Source organism: Tasmannia lanceolata, unplaced genomic scaffold (genome assembly GCF_043159265.1).
Source record: "Tasmannia lanceolata isolate RefF3 unplaced genomic scaffold, GAP_Taslan_0.1 ptg000135l, whole genome shotgun sequence".
NCBI lineage: Eukaryota > Viridiplantae > Streptophyta > Magnoliopsida > Canellales > Winteraceae > Tasmannia > Tasmannia lanceolata.
In genome coordinates, this window is record NW_027518811.1 from 52,297 (window position 1) to 73,994 (window position 21,698).

Here is a 21,698-nt window from a genome sequence, read left to right on the forward strand (position 1 = left end):
TGGCACAAAACCCGAAACTAATATTTTATTCAATATTAAATTTTGGCCGAAATTTCGGTGAAATATTAAATTATTATTTAAAAAACAGATTTTTTGAGTCAAATTTCGGAAAAACCGAAATTTCAGCCGAAATAAATGACCGTTTCGGTTTTAATCAATTTCAGCGTCGGATCATATCTTCTACTTAATAAAATAATAACAGGCTGATAATGGTACGAAAAAAAAAAAGAGGTAATTTTCGGACATTACGGGGAAGGGACCATGGCCTAGAAAATCTCACGCATCACATGAACTCACCCACAAATATTGTTCCTTCAAGGCATATATACAGTGGGGCTAGCATGTGTATATTTTGGAGAGGCATGGCCTACAGAATTGATTGAATTCATCAACTTGTTGAACACCATGAGTCCAAATCATTGATGCCAATTCCTCAATGATCAATTGATCCTAGCCCTTGATCAATAAATTTAGGATTTTGATTTTCAAATCCAAATCCATGGGACCAAATTCACTGCACATCCAAAGAAGGCCATAAAGGTTTTGTCTTGGAATGCTTGAACTTGTAAGTTGTAAGCATATGGATCTTTTCCAACAATCATTTTGGACTGATAGAATGTGTGAAATCCTTCCTGTGACTGCATTAGTGGTTCATGCCCATTCAGGATAATTTATGGGCACGTTTGGCTCACCCTAGCCATGACGCAATGCTGAAATGGGAAGGTGAACTCTTCTACAACTCATCAATGGTTCTCTCCTTCTAAACAATCTCTACTATTTCTGCTTTTGTTTTTTTGGGCCTTTCAGGCCAAGCCATTTCTGAGCCGTAGTTCATATCAATCAATGCAAGACCCATGTGCAGGATATAGCTAGCAAGTATGATACTAGGATGCATCTAGGAAGCAGTCGATCAGAAGGAAAAAAAAACCAAAAATCAAAGCCGTCAATCAAACTGATCATTAAAAGAGGCTAGGAAAGACTCCCAAATACATAGTTCAAGTTCCAAACCTTGATTACTCTCATATCATTAGGTTCAGTCACAAACTTCTAATCCGCTGTTGAAATGATTTCATGATCTTGTGGGTTGCTGGTTGAATATGGAGAAGCTGCATCAATGGGGCATGAAAATGAGACTTCTTAGTGAAGAAGATTTCTGTCCATTCTCAGTCAAATGGATCTATGCGTGGATCATGTTCGCTCGCCATTACCATTCCAGTGCACAGGCATGTCGGGCACATAACCTGGAGAAAGCAAAATTCCAAATGATAAAAACAAAGTCAATTGAGGAGAAATCGATCTCTATAAAAAATCAGCTTAACCAACTTCTCCAGTCATGCCAAGGATTAATGTCAATAGCTATGGAAAAGAACACTACTTTTCACAATTGATGTGATCGACAAACATCTACACAAGATTATATCCCATATGTGCAATGCAATTTCAAATGCGACGAGTGCTACAGACCTCAATGATAACAAGCAGAAGAATTTCCACCAATTGGGAACAAGAATAACAATTCCAAGCTTGGAAGGAACTCAAAGGATGAAATTTCAATCGATGTTGGATGACCAACGATTTGCTTTTTTGTGTCAGGACACGATAGACTCATGAAAAGATGAATGATGTCATTTAGTCTAAAGATCAAAACAGCAGCAGATTATCTGAAACTACAAAATTTAACTACCTGTCCTTATCCCAAACAACTTGCTAAACTCAAATCCCAATAATAGAAGCCAAATTACATTAACTTGCAAAGTAAACAACCTGAACTCTAATCCCAAACAACTTCCTAAACTCAAATCAGAAAAGTAAGAAACCTGTACTTTCCTAAACCTGATTTCCCTAAAACCAATCCCTAAGGCTCTGTCCAGTTGATCCATTTGCTGTGGAGAAGAGGCGAAAAAGACCCCCTTTCCCCATCAAAACGTGTTGACCACATGTTCAATTGCCTTGACTGGGATTTTTTTTTCAAGCACCGGGCTGGAATCCTTGTCGGCTGATGTAGGACTCCCTGTGGGTTGTCATTTCCCCGCTCCCTGTTTTTTTTCTCTTTTTCTTTTTTGCCAAATCATTTCCTGGAGTTTTCTGAACCAAGGGCGCAACTGTACGGAGCTACAAAAAACTTCAGAAATGATAAAATATAAAAATACATACTGCTTTGGAATTTCTCTTTGATTGATGACTTGCAGGAACTTAAGGTCCATTCAATTTGAATCAATTCCTCAGTTGAAGTGATATCGTCCTCAGGTGCAACTCCTTGAATGTTATCATCTTCCTTTGATCTAGTTTTTAACATACTCCAATTTTCCCAGGGATTGTCTATTCAAGATCATCAATACTTTCCACTGATAAATCAAATATGGAAACACCTCCTCCATTGGTTGAATTAATACAACATCTTTACATTATCAACAAAGACAATTTCTTACACAATTCTGTTTTATACTCTTTATCTGACAGGAATATTGCCAACTCTTCTTTAGAAGATTTTATTTAAAATCCTCTTTCAACCATGGTTTTAAATTTTGACCGAAATCCGAAATCCGAAATTTCGGATTTCGGTGGAGACCGACACCGAAATCACTCAAAACCGAAACGGTCATTTATTTTGGCCGAAATTTCGGCTGAAATTTAATATTGAATAAAATATTAATTTCGGGTTTTGTACCAGATTTCGACTGAAATTTCGAAATTTCAATGTCCGAAACCGGTGCCGAAACCGAAATTTTAAACCTTGCTTTCAACGAGGCAAGTGTTGATGTCACATTATCTTTGACTACGTGAATGTGTTCCTTCTCCCAAAGCTTCTATTCACCGTGCTTTCAAATTGATTCAGCTGCACTTTCACTCCTCTAGGTAATTAAAAAAAAAACATGCGAACTAGCCCACTTTGTTTCGGATAAAGAGAAGGTGAAGGAGATAAAAGAGAATCACATTGTTACAGATGAAACAACATTTAACATTACCCAAAAGTTGGATAGAGGATAAGTTATCTGTCCACTATAATCCTTCAAAGTACAAGCTTCAAAGCATATAAATATAAAATATCATCCAAATCAAGAGGTACCTTAGATGAATCATCCCCCTAAGCTTATATAAGCAGGAACTAATTACTTGGGACAAGTTACAAAATATATGAAAATTAAACCTATGCGACCTAAGAACAATCTACAATGCATGGAGCATTGAAATATAATGCAATCAACCTAATAATAATCTACAAAGCATGGAGAAAAGTAATACATAATTTCAATGCAGTCAATCTAAGGAAAATGCAACTCTCATAACCACCAATCGAGGCTCCGAACAAGTGGTCGACGTATATTAACCACCATTCTTTTATTAATAAAAAAAAAACTCTTTTATGCTAATTGTCTTTCCCATAGTTACCAGTTTGGGAAATGGAAATGGGAAACGGTACGTGAAACGGAAACGTGAAACGCGTGAAAAAAATTAAAGGGGAAACGAGAAACGGGAAACGATAGAGAAACGCATGTGAAACGCATTGGGAAACGTCTTGGGAAATGTTTGAGAAAAGCTAGTGAAACGTACGTGAAACCTAAAGGAAACGCTAGTGAAACACATAAATGTGATGGTAACACACATTAATAGGAAAATGCTTGTACTAGAATCTTGAATATAATATATATAATTCTAAACTAGATAGGGCTGTCCACAGTAAACTAAAGGGGGTTTAATATATCCTTTTAAAGTCTTAAAATTCCAAGAAACGAGTTTCCATGGAAATAAAACGCCTGTGAAACGTTTGTGAAACGCGTTTCCCATTTCTTGGAAACGCGTTTCACAAACGTTTCACAGACGTTTCACAAACGTTTCACATACGTTTCACAGGCGTTTCACAATTTTTCGAAGAGCGATTCGTACCCGTTTCGGAAACGCGTTTCCGCGGAAACGTGTTTCCCCCCCCCTCCCTAGGCGTTTCCTGCATCTATGGTCTTTCCTGCCCTTTTTTTTGCTCTTTTTCATTATGTCCCTTTTTATTAAGGTTTCAGGTGTGGGTTTCAGTACGTGTTTCAGTCTGGATGGAAATGGAAACATGTCGGTTTTGGGTGGAAATTTCGGTGGAAATCCTATAGAATTATGGAAACGTATAAAAAAATATGCAAATGATGAATCGGAATTCATAGACAGGAAAGGAGAGAAAAACAAAGCAATGCCAACAACGGAGAGAATCCCCTGTCCAAGGATAGACGAAGCTCTTTCTTTTTCATCTCGTGCCAGATGCAACAAAAGATGACTCCTTTTCCTTCTTGCAAACCACAAGGGTGCCTAGCATAATTATTAATAGGGGGAGCAAAGTTTATTTTCCTTTCAGGGTAATGAGATGACAAAAAAGAGAGCTTCGCATGCAACAAATCATATAGATTTGATTGGGAATTACCTCCCCGGTATCACAAATGTCATTAAGGAACCTGGAAAACTAGACATCCTCCCAACTTAAGATAAGTTTTTTTCAAAATTTCCCTCAGAAGTCATAATAAATATTGCATACTCAACTCAACTTCAACTAAGCCTTTGTCCCAAACTAGTTGGGGTCGGCCAATGAATCCTTTAGAAAAATTTCATGAAGAAGGTGAAAGGATCTACCCGGCTCAAATTGACTAAGTCTAATCCTGATACTAGTTGGGTTCGTCTACATGGATCATTTTCTTCCATTCTCTCCTATCCAAGGTCATTTTCTGTGTTATGTTCCTAGCCCTCAAGTCTTTCCTCACTGTTTCTATCCCAGTTGTTTTCGGTCTGCCACTACTTCTTTTTACTCCATCAACTCGGCACGAGTCACTTCTTCTCACTAAAGCATCCAAAGGCCTACGTAGGATATGATTAAATTCTGTCTTCTTGGAATGCTGGTAAATTGCATACTAAGAGAGATCATTAGCAGGCAGTCACGTACCAACGCAACAAAAAAAAATACCGAGAATCACAATGAATCCCCCGAAACTGCCTCATTTAGCCCCAGATCTGCTCTAAAACACCACATAAGAGCAACACCGACAATACCGTCTAACAAATGAAATGAAAATAAAGTGCATTGTACAATCACACATTTAAAAGTCCCATGATTAAAAATAGGGGTATTCTCTAGTTAAGTGGGAAGAAGTTTGCAAACCTATCAAGGCCGGGGACCTTGGGATCAGAAAGGATAAAAGAAATGAATCGAGCTCTTCTTGACAAATGGCTTAGGAGGAGGTTTCTCACCTTTGGTCCAAGATAATCGTTTGTAAGTATGGATATGCTTTCGGCCATTGGGAGTCGGAGGATAATTTCAGACAACGAGGGATCACGGTTTGGCGGGACATCTGGCGGTTCAAAAAAAAATTTCAAGCCGGGATTAGATTCAGAGTTTATAGCGGCTATCGTACAAGGTTTTGGCTTGTTTGTTGGTGCACTGAATCACCTTTGAAAGAGATTTTTCCAGAGTTATTTGCTATGGCAGTTTCACAGGAAGCGTATGAATCGGAGCATTTTAATAAGGTGGTTTGGATGCCGTCATTTAGAAGAAATTTCTTTGAAAGAGAGCTCGCAGCTCTAGCCAGATTGCTAAAGACATTAGAACTTTAGAAGGGTGTTATGTTAAACTGACCACCTTGGGATTTTTTTTGCTAAATAATTTTATCTCCACCTTGTGTCTTGCCCTCTGCACTCTAGAGTAGCCAAGGTGTGGACTATCCAAGCACCACCTAGAGTTTGTGTTTTCGGATGGACTGTCCTTCAGAATAGAATCCAAAAGTGTGGATTTTTTGTGCAAGCAAGAAATGCTGATCATCGATCATTGCACGAAGTGTATTTAGGCTGGAGAGTCTACCAATCATTCGCTTCTGCATTTCAAAATGGCCAAAGAGGAGTGGGACAAAATGTTGGACAGATCTGGCATGTCACGAGTGTTCCCTACCAAACTCGTTGATCTGCTACAAAGTTGGTCATTGGTCACTTGGAGGAAGAAGGAGAAGATTTTATGCAATGTATCCCTATTAGCTATAATTTGGGTGTTATGGACAAGGAAGCCGGATTCGCACCCGGAGTTGGGGATTCGCGATTCCCCGAATCGCGAATCGGAATCGCAATTCGATTCGATTCCCCGATTCTGGGGAATCCCGAATCCATACTATCGGAATCACGATTCTGTTTACACCGGAATCGCGATTCGGGAATAGTAAAAACGCGTTTTATGGAAATAAAATCCGCGATTTTTATTCATTTGGATTCGGGAATCACATAATTGGAAATCGCGATTCCCATAAGATCAAATCCGGTCTTTTAGTGATGGGAATCGCGAATCCCAACTTTTGATGTGAAATTACTTATATAGCCTATTTTAACAGTAAGGGTTTTTTTTTTAGTGGGGTTATTTTGGTAATTTCACTTTAAAACCTATAAAAGCTTAAAAAAAAACCGTAAAAAACGAAAAAATCAGAAAACCTAAAAATCTAAAATCCCTCTTCTCCTCCTCCTCACAGCCGCCCCTCTCCCCCATTCCTCTCTCGCCGCCGCCCCTCCTCGCCGCGATTCCCGCCGGCAAGAAGAAGAAGAAGAAGAAGAAGAAGGGAGTAAGGGTATGTATATTATTTTTTCTATTTTTTTTATAAATACTAAAAAAAACGGAAGGGTTTGAGAGGGTTTCTGTGTGGATGGTTTCTGTGAGAAACCATTCTCACACAGTTTATGTGAAATGCACAATTATGTTTTTGATTTTGAATTTTTGATTATGGTTTTGATTTTTGATGAGGGCACTCCTCACGGCATGGCCCGCACCACAGGATAATCCAAACCGTGGATTATCATCACGGTTTGGAACTTTGGAGTTTTGATTCTTTTGAATTTTGATAATCCATGATTTTTTATTTTTTGTATTTTTGATAATCACGGCATGGCCCGCACCAGAGGATAATCGAAACCGTCCATTAGATGGGTGGCCTAAAAATATTTTTTTTGCCCCAAAAATCATTTCCATAATTTGATCCTAAGTTCCTAAGTCTATGGATCCGAGTTAAACTGGGTTTTTTTTTTCTGAATGGTTTAACTATCTGCAATACTTTATGTTCACAGATTCAAGCAAATCCATTTTATCCCATCTGTACACTCTACTTGCACATTAATTCATTAAATCAGCACCTATCATTTGTGAGGATAATTTAAAGTTAGTTTGAACATTTCATCTTCAACCTGAGGTTGCATCCCAATTTTTTGTGCAAAGTGGATCATGAATTACTGATACGTGTGTTATCTTAGCTTAAGAAATACTGTTATATTATGGGGTATTTACAAGGGATTTATTCTTCATATGTTGTTAATTTTACCTCCTGATTTTTATGGCTAATGTGTAAAGGGTGCTTGTGATTAGAGAAAAGGCTAATATAACTTGGTTTTCTTTATGGCTGTTCTTGTGTCATACTTTGGGAGTGTTGAAGAGGAAAGTGTATTTGAATTGGAACGCCAATAAGGAAAATTTGTGCTGACACATTGATTTAAATGTAGCTATTGTTATGTGACTTGAGATTTAGGTCCCTTTTCTGATTCTTTTATCACAGTTCATGTTGTTTATGTAGCCTCTAATGTAAGAATCAGACAGTAGGAGGAAATGTTCTGAAGGGGTTAGCTTTAACCCTAATCCTAATACCAATTCATTGTTTCTTGGCCCTCTAGAATAGTATCAGCACAATTTTGTTTGATAATTTCACAAGCTTTATCTGCTTCCATAGTGTCATTTTGAAGGGTTATAATTGTTGTAGTCTGTTGATATAAAGATAGTGAAGAAGTTGATGCAAATTGTCGGAGTGTGGTTAAGGGGACATTCATTCCATGAGTAGTGACATGGTGTATGCATCTGCGTGTGAGTGTGTTAGTGACATGGCGTGTGTATATGCGTGTGAGTGTGTGAGTAACATGGTGTGTGTATGTGTGTGTGAGTGTGTGAGTGTATGTTAGTATATATGTGTGTGTGAGTGTGTGAGTTTATATGTGTGTGTGTGTGAATATGTGCTAGAGCTGTGTGGTTCTTTACCTCAATATGGTTTGTATGTGATTGGATTTCTCTTATGTTATGCGTTTACTATCCACTTCATCAAGCTCGAATATTATGCACCTGTTTGAGCTAATAAGATATTGTTTATCATTTGCCATTCGATAATAGTACGAGACTACATAACGAGCCTACGTGGGGCCTTTATGAGTGATGGCGAGCGGAATGGCTGAAGTATCCAACAATGGTTTACTGGCATGGATCAATGGGTTGCATCAAGTGGAAGGAGTTAATCTTGGCACGGTGGGCTTATGCACCTTACGCAATATTGCCACTATCTGTGTCGATTGGGGTTTACTTCGTGCCGCAATTAGTTGTTGGGATCCAGATTCGCATGTGTTTCATTTTGGAATGCAAGAGCTTTGTCCGACTCATGAAGATATTTGCATGATGCTCTGCATTTCTCCAGATGGTCCCATATTCAAGCCTTCCTTTAAGGAAGGCTATGATAAGGCATTGAGCCGTCTGATTGGCGTGCCACAGAAGTCCCTACGTCACTACCGTCAGGCAAGTAGTATCTTCGTGCATAAGCTAGTACAAGTCTTTTCACCAAGTAGAGAACTGGATATGGAGTATCGTCGTTGCCGTGAAAATGCATTAGCATTGTGTGCTTATCTAATGTTTCTCTTTCCGGGCCGATCAGAGTCATCAGACTTGATTCCATTATATTTTGTAGACTTGGTTGATCAAGTTCGCCAAGGTGCAAATCTAGCTCCTACTGTTTTAGCGGAACTTTTTGATAGCCTAGATAGTGCTCGCCGATCTACTGGATCTGACTTCTTGGGAAGTTCCGTCATTCTTTATGTAAGTATTGGATGGTTTATTAAAAATGCTTGAATGATGTACTTGGTTATGGATAATTATTGTTTCTAACTTTTTTTTATTTAGGTTTGGCTAGTGGAGAGATTACGAATTTTGGCTCCACCACCTTTGCCAAGACGAGCCTGGACGAGGAGTTTTAATACTCGGGAGGTGTTTGTTTCATTCGATGATCACGACAGTTGGGCTATATGGCTTAAGGGTCGCGAAAGTAAGGACATTGAGTGGACTCTCCCATGGGCTCCCATTTCCTCTGCAGTCCTCGAGACTTCTGGCCAGAAGTGCGTTCGGATAATGGGTTTCCAGAACAGTTCCTTTTACTTGCCTCTTCGGATCCTCCGACAGTACTTTGGAGCCCAACATCACATAGCGATGATGAATGTTTCGGTACCAGACTCCATTCGCCCTCAATCCTTGAAGAAGATGACAGTGAATGCGATTGATAGAGACTGGAATCGGCGAACCATCGTTGTCGTTCAGAACAACCCCACCCCTGGAGAGGTGAACAACTATTTTTGGGAATGGTATGGGACCGGTGAGGCAAGTGATGCTCCTGAGTCAAGTGCTGCTTCTATGAGCGGTGCTTTTGAATTAGTTGATTGAGTGATTGACTGGTGAGGCACAGTCAAGTGCTGCTTCTATGACTGGTGAGGCAAGGGGGTGATTTATTTGTATTTTGATGATGTATTTTGTTGAATGGATATCAGATCTATGTAATAGTTAATTAGTTGATTACTATTTTGTATTCTCAAATACGGCTTATGTAATGGTAGTTGGATACAAATTCAATGGATTCGACACTGCGCCACGGGAAACCCAACCCTGACCCTACCCCTGCAAAATAGTGAACACCCTCCTCGGGAATTCCCACGTAAGACGGTCTGTTGGATATAAATCCAATGGATTCGACACTGCGCCACGGGAAACCCAACCCTGACCCTACCCTTGCAAAATAGTGAACACCCTCCTCGGGAATTCCCACGTAAGACGGTCTGTTGGATATAAATCCAATGGATTCGACACTGCGCCACGGGAAACCCAACCCTGACCCTACCCCTGCAAAATAGTGAACACCCTCCTCGGGAATTCCCACGTAAGACGGTCTGTTGGATATAAATCCAATGGATTCGACACTGCGCCACGGGAAACCCAACCCTGACCCTACCCCTGCAAAATAGTGAACACCCTCCTCGGGAATTCCCACGTAAGACGGTCTGTTGGATATAAATCCAATGGATTCGACACTGCGCCACGGGAAACCCAACCCTGACCCTACCCCTGCAAAATAGTGAACACCCTCCTCGGGAATTCCCACGTAAGACGGTATGTTGGATATAAATCCAATGGATTCGACACTGCGCCACGGGAAACCCAACCCTGACCCTACCCCTGCAAAATAGTGAACACCCTCCTCGGGAATTCCCACGTAAGACGGTCTGTTGGATATAAATCCAATGGATTCGACACTGCGCCACGGGAAACCCAACCCTGACCCTACCCCTGCAAAATAGTGAACACCCTCCTCGGGAATTCCCACGTAAGACGGTCTGTTGGATATAAATCCAATGGATTCGACACTGCGCCACGGGAAACCCAACCCTGACCCTACCCCTGCAAAATAGTGAACACCCTCCTCGGGAATTCCCACGGAAACCCAACCCTGAGCCTACCGCTGCATACCCTTGCATGCATGCATGTAAGAGTAAGACATTCACAGTAGAAAATATCTATCAGACTATTCTAATATTTTACAATTTGATTTTGTCAGAGGAAATTGAGGAAAGATGGATGAGACTGTCGACCAACAATTTCAAGGCCAAGGTGTAGGTGATGATGACATAGTTTTTGAAGGGGACCTGGAATACAACTATGAGGAAGAATATGTGGAAGAAGATTATGACGAGGACATAGTGTTGACTCCGAACGCAAGGTCAGCGACAATTTTATGGTCACACGTAGTCAAAGGAAAGAAAGCTAGCGAAGGACATGGGGGAACCAAAAAGTGGAAATGTAAGCACTGTAAGAAGGTTTACACTGGGACTTATACAAGGGTGCACGCACACCTTGTGAAAGCACCAAGAGGTCAAGGTCAAGGAATAGCATATTGCAGTGCGGTTGCAAAAGACAAACAATTACAAGAGCACATCAGAAGCCAAGTCCAAAGAGCAGAGAATTTACCTGGGAGACTACCACTGAAGAAATCACGGTTAGACACGCTTGGCAAGTCTTCCAGCTCCGGTGCGACTTCTTCAAGTAAGGTTGGTGAATCACCACTTGGCAAGTCTTTTAGAGCAAAGGATAGAGACGATGTTGATCATAAAGTGCTGAGATTTTTGGCCGCCAATGGGATTCCCTTTAACGTCCTCCGATCTCCATATTTTCAAGAGATGATAACTGCCGCCAATTGTGTGCCTGGATACAAGTTGCCTTCTTATGAGAAAGCAAGAACAACTTTATTGGACCATGAGAAAGATAATGTAACAAAAGATCTAGGTGTTGTGAGAGAAAAATGGCCTGAACATGGGCTTTCTATTGTCTCTGATGGATGGACAAACGTGAAGAACAAAGCCCTGATCAATGTACTGGCATCGAATATGTTCGGTTCAATGTTTCTCTATGCGCACGACTTCTCTGCCGTGGAGAAATCAGGGAAAAACATTGCAAAGTTTTTGTTGAATGCCATTGAAGAAGTAGGGCCTTTTAATGTTGTGCAAGTGCTGACAGATAATGCAGCCAATTGCAAGCTTGCTGGGACAGAGGTTAATAAAGTTTATCCCCACATATTTTGGTCTCCTTGTGTGGTTCACACATTAAATCTGATATTCAAAGACTTGACCAAGCATAAACACCTAGGTTGGATTGGAGAGACTTACCGTTCCTGCAAGGATGTCGTCAAATATATTACCAATCATTCGCAGGCTCTTGCTATATTTAGAAGCAATTCGAAGTTTGAGTTGCTGAAAGTTGCGAAGACGAGATTTGCAACTCATTATACTACACTTAAGAGACTTCTTGATGTAAGGGAGGCGTTGCAGATGACAGTATTAACAGATGCTTGGAAAGATTGGTTGAATGCTTGCACCGACAAAGTGATGATAGAGAGGGGCGAGATGACAACTACTTGTGTAGTCTCTGATGAATTTTGGACGAACATAAAGTTGGCATTATTAATTACGAAGCCCGTCTATAAAATGATTAAGTTCACTGACCAGGAAGGCTGTCTGATATCAGAAGTGTACGAAGGCATGGACAATATGTTAGGACAAATAAAAGATAACTTGAAAGATGTGCCTGACATGTACAATCATATTCATGGTATTGTGGTGGGACGATGGGGGAAGATGAATGTTCGAATTCATGCCTTGGCTCATGTACTCACTCCAAAATATTATGACCCTGCATATCTCAATATTCCAGCACCAGGCGGTGGTAAACGAGTAACCCCAGGTATGTAATTGTTTCTCATATTGTGAATTTTCATAATGTAATTGTATTTATCTTCATTTATGTTATCGACTGATCGATTATTCAATTTTATTTTCAGATAAAGACCCTGAAATCATGGATGCTGTATATGAAGCCATTATGGATCTCTCCCCTGATGATGAGATGAGTGGTATGATTAGACGCCAGTTATATGATTTCATAGGAAGGGTTGGAAGGTTTTCCAGTAAATTTGCCAGGGACGATGCGAAAGATCCCAATGTGTGTGTCACCAAATGGTGGAACTTTCATGGAAGTCATGTACCAGAGTTACAGTCAGTGGCCATCAAAATTCTCTCACAGCCTATTAGCACATCTTCTGCAGAGAGAGTATGGAGCACGTATAGCTTCATTCACAATGTAAAGCGTAATCGCTTAAATTCACATCGTGCTGATACTCTTGTGTACATCCACTCAAATCTTCGACTCCTATCCAGGTTTAAAGTTTGTTTCGTTTTTGCATGCAATAATTGTTTTTTATTATTTATGTCAGATTATTTATTTAATTTCGAATCTATTATTTAGATTTAATGCGGCTGCATACAAAGAAGGACAATATAGAAAATGGGACATCAACCCAGAGCTCCCACTTATGGATGACTCCTCTATCAGAATGGAGGATATGCGATGGCAAGATCTCGATGATGATTTCCTTAGACCTTCTACATTTCGTGCGTCATCTCAGTCATTACTTTCAAGTCCTTCACTCACTATTCGTGACTTAGATGACAATGACGAAGCTGCAGGATCTGGGACTCCAAGAGTGGGCAGTAGCTCGGAACTTGAAATTGGATGACCATCCAACACTCAAGGTCGTATTACTAGTTTCCTGGGGCGTGGAGAACGTACAAGGGAAGGTACAAAATCTTTAACACTTGCAATTTCCCAGTGAAGATATTAGTCTTATAAATATTAATTCATTTATTTAAACTTTTCATTTACAGAAAGAAGAGGACGAGCTGATCATGCTTATTTGAAGGGAAAGAGAAAAGCCTAACTTTATTTCTTTTTATTTGAAAGTACTGGAGAAATTATGTAATAATTTTGATATTTTGCTTTTTGGAAACTGAATTTTTTGTTTAATGGTGGAGTCCTGGTTCCTGAGGACCTGAACTCCTGGCCTCCTGGCTCCTTAATGAAGAAAAACTGTTATAATTTCAGTATTTGGAGAATCATGTTTATGTTTAATGGTGTATAGTTGAATGCTTAGATTTTGATTTTCAGGTATTTTTCCTTAAATTTTATCTTTTATTAATTTTCTATCGCTCTCCGACGACTCTCCGGCGAATCCCCGGCGATCTCCGGCGACTCCCTGACGAATCCCCGGCGAATCTCCGGCGATTCTCCGGCGAATCCCCGGCGAATCCCCGGCGAAAAATCGAATCCCGCTCCCAGCCATCCCCGGAACCTTCGAATCCCGCTTTCGATTCCCGAATCGAATCCCGAATTCGAATCCCGACCTGGCAACCTTGGTTATGGAAAGAAAGAAATGCCCATGTTTTCAAAGGGCACTAAAAGAGTTGTGAATTTCTTTTCACTAAGATGGCTGCCCTTACGATGTCATGGGTGAAGATTTTACCTAGCTTCAAATTTGTGTCCGCTTACAACCTTTGGCATGGGGGGAGGGAGATTTGCTATAGTTCAATCCGGGATTTAAAAAGGGTGCAAAATTGGGATTCCGGTTTCTTAGAACTCAATTTTGATGGGTGGAGTTTGGGGAATCCTGGCCCCTTAGGTATTGGCAGCATTTAATAAAGATGACTTGGGATCGGTTAGGAAGGCTTTTTCGGGCCCCATAGAGGTAGCAGACGCCAATGAAGCTGAAGTGAGAGTTGTCCTTCAAGGGATCAAGCTCTTGGAGCGAGAATCTTTTGATAAGGTGATGGTGGAAGGGGATTCCCTGAATGTGTTCTGATGGCTTGCCGGTTCATCTAATGTTCCATTGAGATCCGATCCGTTCCACGACGAGATTCAAGATATAGTTAGCGGTCTCTCTCTCTCTCTCTCTCTCTGAATGGTAGCGGTCATGGGATCTCTTATCAGCACGTAAAAAGATCAGGAAATAAGGAAGCCGACAAGCTCGCAAGGGAAGGAGTTTCCAAAGAGGGTTTGGAAGTTTACGATTTCCTCTTATCTGGATCATGGGTTTCTACCTATTATTGTCTTTGTATCCTTTCTCTTCTCTTGTATCTTCTCTTGTATTTTTCAGACCATCTCGGTCTTCTTATCAATAAATTTGCTTTGCCATTAAAAAAATGAAAGTCCCATGATTAAGCTGTTATTGGTGAAATTCGGTACCTTTCCAGCCCCTGAGCAGTTTGAACACCTTTGAGTTGTAGGTGCCCGCAACGGACGATCAGGGCCACCGGAAATTGAAATTGGCTCAATGCTTAAAGAAACACCACTTGCGGAACATCGAGCACATGCCAAATATCCTGTAACCCACAATAGCATGTGTCAGTATATTCTTAAACATAAAGAATAATTTCAGTTGAATAAATGACCCAATACCATACATGGAAGATAATATCCATACATGGATGACAATTTTTCACAAGACAGAACAATATCATAATAAATTTACACAAGACTTAGAACATAATCATAAACTGAAAAATAATCCATTCAATTTCCATCAGATATAGGAAACTAGAAGGTTGAATAATGTATATTAAGATCCCAGGTGCCCTTCTTGATAATCGTAAACACATTTGAACAGTAACAATTATTGAAATTTATCATAAATTACGGTACTTATAATGACTAGGTTCAAGAAGGTCAAACTAATATGGCTATCATCCTATCAACTACCATCAATTTTATTTTTTCCAAATGGTGGGCAAATATCATTAAACCAAAAAAGAGCAAGAGAAGCACCGAGACTGAGGAGGTCTTGAAAACGAAAGGAAGCAACAAACTAAACTACCATAAAAAAAAAAGCAACAAACTAAACTAAAAAATATAAAAGCCACAAAACACAAAAACAAATGGGTTATTTGCAGTTCAGTTGATAAGAAGGTAGGAGTCCATTATGAATTCATGTATACCGGTTCCAAGGCAGTACTTGCATCTTTTCTTTTCTTGTTGCTCAACATTGTTGACCTCAACCAACATTAATGCTGAAATGACTCCCACTGCCCCACCCGAAAAGGATGCCACGATGGGATCGACCTGACTGATTCATAGTTCAAAAAATTGACTTTCAGCGTACTGAACATGAAACACAAGATCTCTCTGCAATATTATATGGGACAATCCATGAAAGATTCATAATAAACAAAAGAAAAGAAACAAATTCTTGAACCAAAACTAAATTATCGCAACAGAACGCAGCTGAATTTCAGCTCATACCTTAGTTGCATTGGCAAGTGCAAGTTGCGTATAAAATCTTCATATGAGGTACCTCCCAATCCAAGTTTCAGCTCCAGCTGCAACAAAAACAAATTAGTCTTATTTGTGTCACTAGAAAGAACGTAACCACCTCCTTAACCAATTCACCATGATTCATGACAGCCTATACTAGAATCGTGTGATATTAAAACCAGAATCAGAAGTAAACCTATATACTGTGTTACCACATACGAGATCTCCTGCATTGGGCAATACCTTTTTTTTGAATGATAATGAAATCATTAAAAAAAGTTAATAAAAAGACCGAGGAGGAATAAAGGAACATAGAAAAAGAAAACAGAACCAACAACGTGAAGAAAAGAAAATAGTACAAATCTCCTTGAAGAGTTAGAATTGCATTGATAACACTAACCCTTCGATTTGTGTAAAGTTGTTTTCTAATTTTTTTGAACCGGCCATTTTACACCATACGATATAAGAATTTAGAATCTTCCAATGGAGAAGATTTTGTGGCATGGACAATCTATGGTGGGACAGACAAATGAACGATTAGTATCTTAGTTATCAATTCCGATCTGTTTTGTCCGGAAAGTTCGGTTTCATAATGGAAAATAGAACAGAATTGAAAAAGGAACTTTCCGCCCTGCGTTCTGGTCTGTTCTGAACATTCCGGACAAAACAAGAAGGAACGCCATAACACCATATAGTTCTTCTAAATGCAATCGCTACATAAGTTGATATTTAACATAAGCTAGTCTTTATACTCTATTAAATATGATGCATATAATGAATTCTCCAATATTGCATAACAGATGAATGCATAGATGTTCTCACTTCCTAATTTTTTGAGAACCAACACTTTCTGCTCCAACTTCTTTGCATACTGGTGTATATAACTATATATAAAAGTCAATGCAGGTTTTTTTTTTTTGAATGATAAACATCAATACAGGCATAGTTGTCGACTCGTGACTCGTTTTGTTAATTTTCTGACGTGTGACTCGTAAGAGTTTTTGACAAGATGAGAAATTTAGTTGAAAAATTATAATTTTATCATATATGAAAAGATGAGGGCATAAAGCACATAAAAGTAACACCTCATGAATAAAGACAAGATCAATTAAAAACTGAGTACGTGTGGATGCTCTCTCATGCAACAGCAGCCCTGCTAGGGGCCACCATGAATAATACAATATCTGTACATGAGAGCAGACACCTCATGAATAAAAAAACATCTGTTGAAAAGTGAGCACATGGAGGTGCTCTCTCATGCAACAGCAGCCCTGCTAGGAATACCATGAATAAGACAAAATCAGTACATGAGAGCAGACACCTCATGCATAAGAAAACATATGTTGAAAAGTGTGAGTACATGTGGATGCTCTCTCATGCAACAGCAGCCCTGCTGGGGACCACCATGAATAAGACAAAATCTGTACACGAGAGCAGACACCTCATGAATAAGACAAAATCTATTGAAAAGTGAGTTTGTGTAGATGCTCTCTCATGCAACTACAGCCCACGAAATGCCTTCTTTGAATTGTCCCTAGCAAATCCCTTTTATAAAAATATACACTAAAACCTAGATTTTATCTAAAACCATGAAATCTATGTTTTATCTGATATAGACAGAGAGAGTCTGGAAGAGGGATATATGGGAGAAGGGAAGCGAGATCGAGAGAAAGAGAGTACCAAGCGCCAGCCTCAATTTGGGTTTTGCTAGGTAAAGTCTACTTTTTCTTCTAATCTTCTTCTTCTTCTTCCAATCTTCTTGTTCTTCTCACAGTCATACAGACGCACAGGGAGATCGAGAAACTCATGCCGTCCATATTCTTCCCGTAATAAAAAAGCCAGAATTTTTTAGGCTTTTGATTACGGGAATTTATATATATATATATATATATATATATATATATATATATATATATATATATATATATATATTCACCCCCTTTAGTTAATTGGTACAGCCCCCTCTATTTTATAATTCAAAACAGAACAAAAAATACGTCTTAAATAAAACTCGTACGAGTGCTTTGTTTTCGAGTCGAGTCAGTGTGACTCGTCCGAGTCAAAACATGACTCGTACGAGTCTTGGGCACTGGCGAGTCAACTACACGAGTCGACTCAAAAACTTCATGATTCGACTCGACTCGTACGACTCGACTCGTGACCTCGTACGAGTTTGATAACTATGAATACAGGTAAACTGATAAAAAAAAAACAAGAAAATGCTAAATATTAGGTGAGAATGCTTAGAGAAATTCCAACAACTTTATTAGGGTTCACAACTGGCATGAAATATTTCAGAAAAAGGCATTAAAAGCATTATAAGAACATTATATGCAAAAACTTCAACTTACAGATGGTGCAAGTAGACCCCCAAAGACAATTATCCCAGATATAAATGAAAAGCTTGTCAAGTAGAGCTGCTTCAATGTTTTCATTGTCTACTTCAAACAAAAATGAACAAGGTTATTATGAAAGGTCATCAGTTAAATATGTCAGTCATCCAATTCCCTGCAAAAGATAGCAAATAAATCTCCTTCTTTTTTTATGGGTAACCTGGGGTTTGGCGGAGACCCCTACCGGTTTATTTGACAAGGAGAAAGATACCAAATAAATCTAATATGGAACATATGGAAACATTAATAAAATCACCATATTTGGTAGAAAGGGTATAGATGATGGAATGTCTAGCATCTCATTCTCCGCCTCGCTGTTCTCGTAGATATGGTCAGCACTCCTAATGCGTTCTTGTATCCTCAATCTCCTGACCTAGATGGATTTATTCAAAAATACATATAGATTAGATTAGACGGAGTTAGATGAAACTAAACACCCATCATGCATAAACATACACTTATAGAGTTATAGATGAACTTAAACTAAGAACGGAGCACTATCCTTCTAGAAACCTCACCTCTTCCATGAGGAGAAATATTTTGTTCCTACGACTTCGTATGTTATCTTGAACCTCTTGCAGCTGCATCTGTACGAAGTTCTGAACAGTGTCTGGTGACTCTGGTCCTTCTATAATGCAAAAGCTGCCAAAAAGAGGAATCACATAAGCAAAATGCTAACTGAAATAATTTCAATTACAGTAATAATTTCAGATACAATCTCGCAAACCAAAACCCACATAATATCAGTGACAATCTTTTAGCTAAAAAGATCTAAATAATAATTGTACGTGCACAAAGCTGCAGAAGATGGAAACTTCTATTTGCTGTCAAAGCCTAAAGTTGGTTCTTGGAACACTTAGAAATCCCTTCAATTTTCCAAGCATAAAATTTAATGTTCAAAAGTACTATTAGGTGTATACTTCTAAATACAACAGAGTCCAAAATCACTACTGTTAAACTCTAAAATCAAAATTTCAAAAGTTCTCTCTACTGAATATTCCCAATTATAATAGTTTCACAATCACTTCAACTTTCAAAATGTAAAATTTCAATTTTCAACCCTTATAGTATCACTTCAAGCATTCACGTATTTGAATATTCCTCAATACATCAACTTCCAAAAACGCTCTAAACATCAACCTTCAACTTCTAAACTAATGTATATTTTGTAATAAGAACAGTAATCAGAAAAGAAACCCTACTTCTAACTACAATTCTAACAGAAATTCACTATTAAATCAAATTGATTTGATTACGCAAAATCATAAATCTCCCCATGCTAACTAAAATCAATCATCGACTTCCAAAAAGAGTACACACTCAAAATAAACAGAACCTCACTAAATAAAATAGAAATTTGATGAAGCAGAAAAGTGACCAGATTTTCATCCAGAAGTTCGTAACTTAAAAATCGTTAGAAAAAACAGAGAATCAACTAACATTTAAAACAGGAAAAACTCAAATCCTCCGAAGAAAGTCAAATTGAAAGAACATAACCAGAAATTTACATTCAACATCCAAAAAAACATAGAAAGAGGGAAAAACAAAAACAAGAACATAGAGCCTAATTCTCTTTATATGGAAGTGATGGGACATAAATGCGGCGCGATCCTCGAATCTCACCACGTGTCATCCATGCACCGATGAAATCTAATCATAATTAAGTAGGGCATTAATGAGCGACAAGACCGCGTAATCCCGCCACGTGTCACCCTCCCGCTGCCCAAACCTCATCATCACGATTATGGGTGAGATTACACGGCAAAGCCACGCGCGCCGTCACGCTAGAGGGAGGCAGCCCAATCCGACGAATGTGGTCTCTGTCTGAAATGATGAAAGGGTCCGCATGGCGCCCTTTAAAGGATTCCCAAGCAAGAATAAAAGAGGGGAACGACGGGAGGGAAAAGGGAGGAGAAGGGCGGGGGAGGAGAAGAAAATCTCATCCCTCTCAAGGCCACCCAAAGGAAGGGGCAACTCCCCGAAAAGCGAGGCGACAACAAAGGAAGTAGGGAGATTAATCTTGGGGAGAAAGGACAAAGGTGCTGGACGCCCGGATTCCTTTCCTCCTCTTCTTCCACTTCCCACTCGTCGCCTCCGCCCCTTCCACCCGTGCACCGAAAGAAGAACCTGCATTTTGGCCTTGGTAAACCTGATTGCACCTCAGCCTTTTCTTGCTGTCCTTTATATTGTTGGTCCAGAATCTGACTTGGGTGTCGAAGTGGTCGTCCGGGACCCACCCCGGACCTCCCTAACCCCTCTGTTTGTGATTGCAGACCCCCGCGGAGGCTCTCTACCCACCGCGCAATCGCAGACCCGGATTCCGACGCTATCAGGAAGAAATTACATTTAGCAGTAAAACAACAAAAAATTCACATTAATATCAGCAAGAAACCCTAAACAACTAAACAAGAACATAGAGCCTAATTCTCTTAAGTAAGAAATTACATTTTGCAGTAAAAAAACCAAAAATTCACATTAATATCAGCAAGAAACCCAAAACAACTAAACAAGAACATAGAGCCTAATTCTATTAGGCTTTGTTCACTTCTTGTCCCCGGAAAGGAAAGGAAAGGATTTCATTTTCTTTCCTTTCCAGATGACATGGCAGAAGGGAAAGGAATGAAGAGGAAAAGGCTTAGTTTTCCATGGAAAGCCTCTTTCCGATATATTTAATCGGAAAGCAAATCTCAAGTAACAGGGAAAAAGTCAATTTCCACGTTATTTTTAGCTTTTAAATAAGAAATTCCACATCTGATAATAGTTTCCCCGGAAAAGAAGTGAACACAGAAATTCTGTCTTGTCAGGGAAAAAAAAGGCTGTTTTCCAGGGAAAACAGCACCAGGGAAAAGAAGTGAACAGAGCCTTAGGGAAGAAATTACATTTTGCAGTAAAAAAACCAAAAATTGACATTAATATCAGCACCAAACCCTAAACAACTAAACAAGAAGATTGAGCTTAATTCTCTTAAGGAAGAAATTACAGTTAGCAGTAAAACAACCAAAAATTCACATTAATATCAGCACTAAACCCTAAACATCTAAACAAGAACATAGAGCTCAATTCTCTTAAGGAAGAAATTACATTTCGCAGTAAAACAACAAAAAATTCACATTAATATCAGCAAGAAACCCTAAACAACTAAACAAGAACATAGAGCCTAATTCTCTTAAGGAAGAGATTACATTTATCAGTAAAACAACAAAAAAATCACAATAATATCAGCACAAAACCCTAAACAAAGCCAAAAAAAAAAAAAAAAAAAACCCTAGAAATTGAAAAACGAAACCTGGAGGAATTCTCGCCTCCGGAGGGATTCTGAGACGGGGAAGAATTCTGTCCGGAAACGCAGATTCGAAGTGAACGAGGATTTCTTTGGAAGAGAAAAGATCGTCTGGATTCCAAATTTCCATCGTTTGAGAGAAATAGGGTTTTGGAAGGAGCGATTAATGGAAGAAGAGGCGATAAAAGAGTGATGCAATTCATCTCTTTCTTCCTCTTCTTCTGCTTGGAGGCGTTTTTTTAGCAATGGATTTGGGAATCAGAATCAGAAGAGGAATCTTTGGCCTGTGGAAGAGACAAATGCATCTGTACGGCCTATC

General features: G+C 39.2%; 2 protein-coding genes across 2 annotated transcripts; one reads left to right on the plus strand and one right to left on the minus strand.

The window, feature by feature from the left end:
- Nucleotides 1–923: 923 nt before the first annotated feature.
- Nucleotides 924–21,678, minus strand: LOC143866513 (protein ORANGE-LIKE, chloroplastic-like). Its single transcript, XM_077375988.1, has 8 exons — nt 21,386–21,678; nt 18,618–18,741; nt 18,356–18,472; nt 18,058–18,144; nt 15,695–15,771; nt 15,391–15,518; nt 14,642–14,778; nt 924–1,241 (listed from the first exon to the last, which is right to left on the minus strand). The coding sequence occupies exons 1-8, from the start codon at nt 21,580–21,582 to the stop codon at nt 1,164–1,166; spliced, it is 945 nt and encodes a 314-aa protein (XP_077232103.1). The 5' UTR covers nt 21,583–21,678; the 3' UTR covers nt 924–1,163.
- On the plus strand, nt 8,773–9,796 carry LOC143866511 (uncharacterized). The gene is made up of 2 exons (XM_077375986.1): nt 8,773–8,845; nt 8,930–9,796. Exon 2 carries the CDS (start codon nt 9,155–9,157, stop codon nt 9,461–9,463), a length of 309 nt encoding a protein of 102 aa, XP_077232101.1. The 5' UTR covers nt 8,773–8,845; nt 8,930–9,154; the 3' UTR covers nt 9,464–9,796.
- Nucleotides 21,679–21,698: the final 20 nt, after the last annotated feature.

Bases quoted from the DNA above. Each gene is read 5' to 3' on its own strand.
- LOC143866511 (XM_077375986.1), top strand. From the start codon at position 9,155: ATGGGTTTCCAGAACAGTTCCTTTTACTTGCCTCTTCGGATCCTCCGA.
- LOC143866513 (XM_077375988.1), bottom strand. From the start codon at position 21,582: ATGAATTGCATCACTCTTTTATCGCCTCTTCTTCCATTAATCGCTCCT. The intron at 15,519-15,694 runs GTATGAGCTGAA...ACTATGAATCAG, and splicing joins CACTTGCCAATGCAACTAAG to TCAGGTCGATCCCATCGTGG. The intron at 1,242-14,641 runs GTACCGAATTTC...TGCTTTCTCCAG, and splicing joins ACTGCTCAGGGGCTGGAAAG to GTTATGTGCCCGACATGCCT.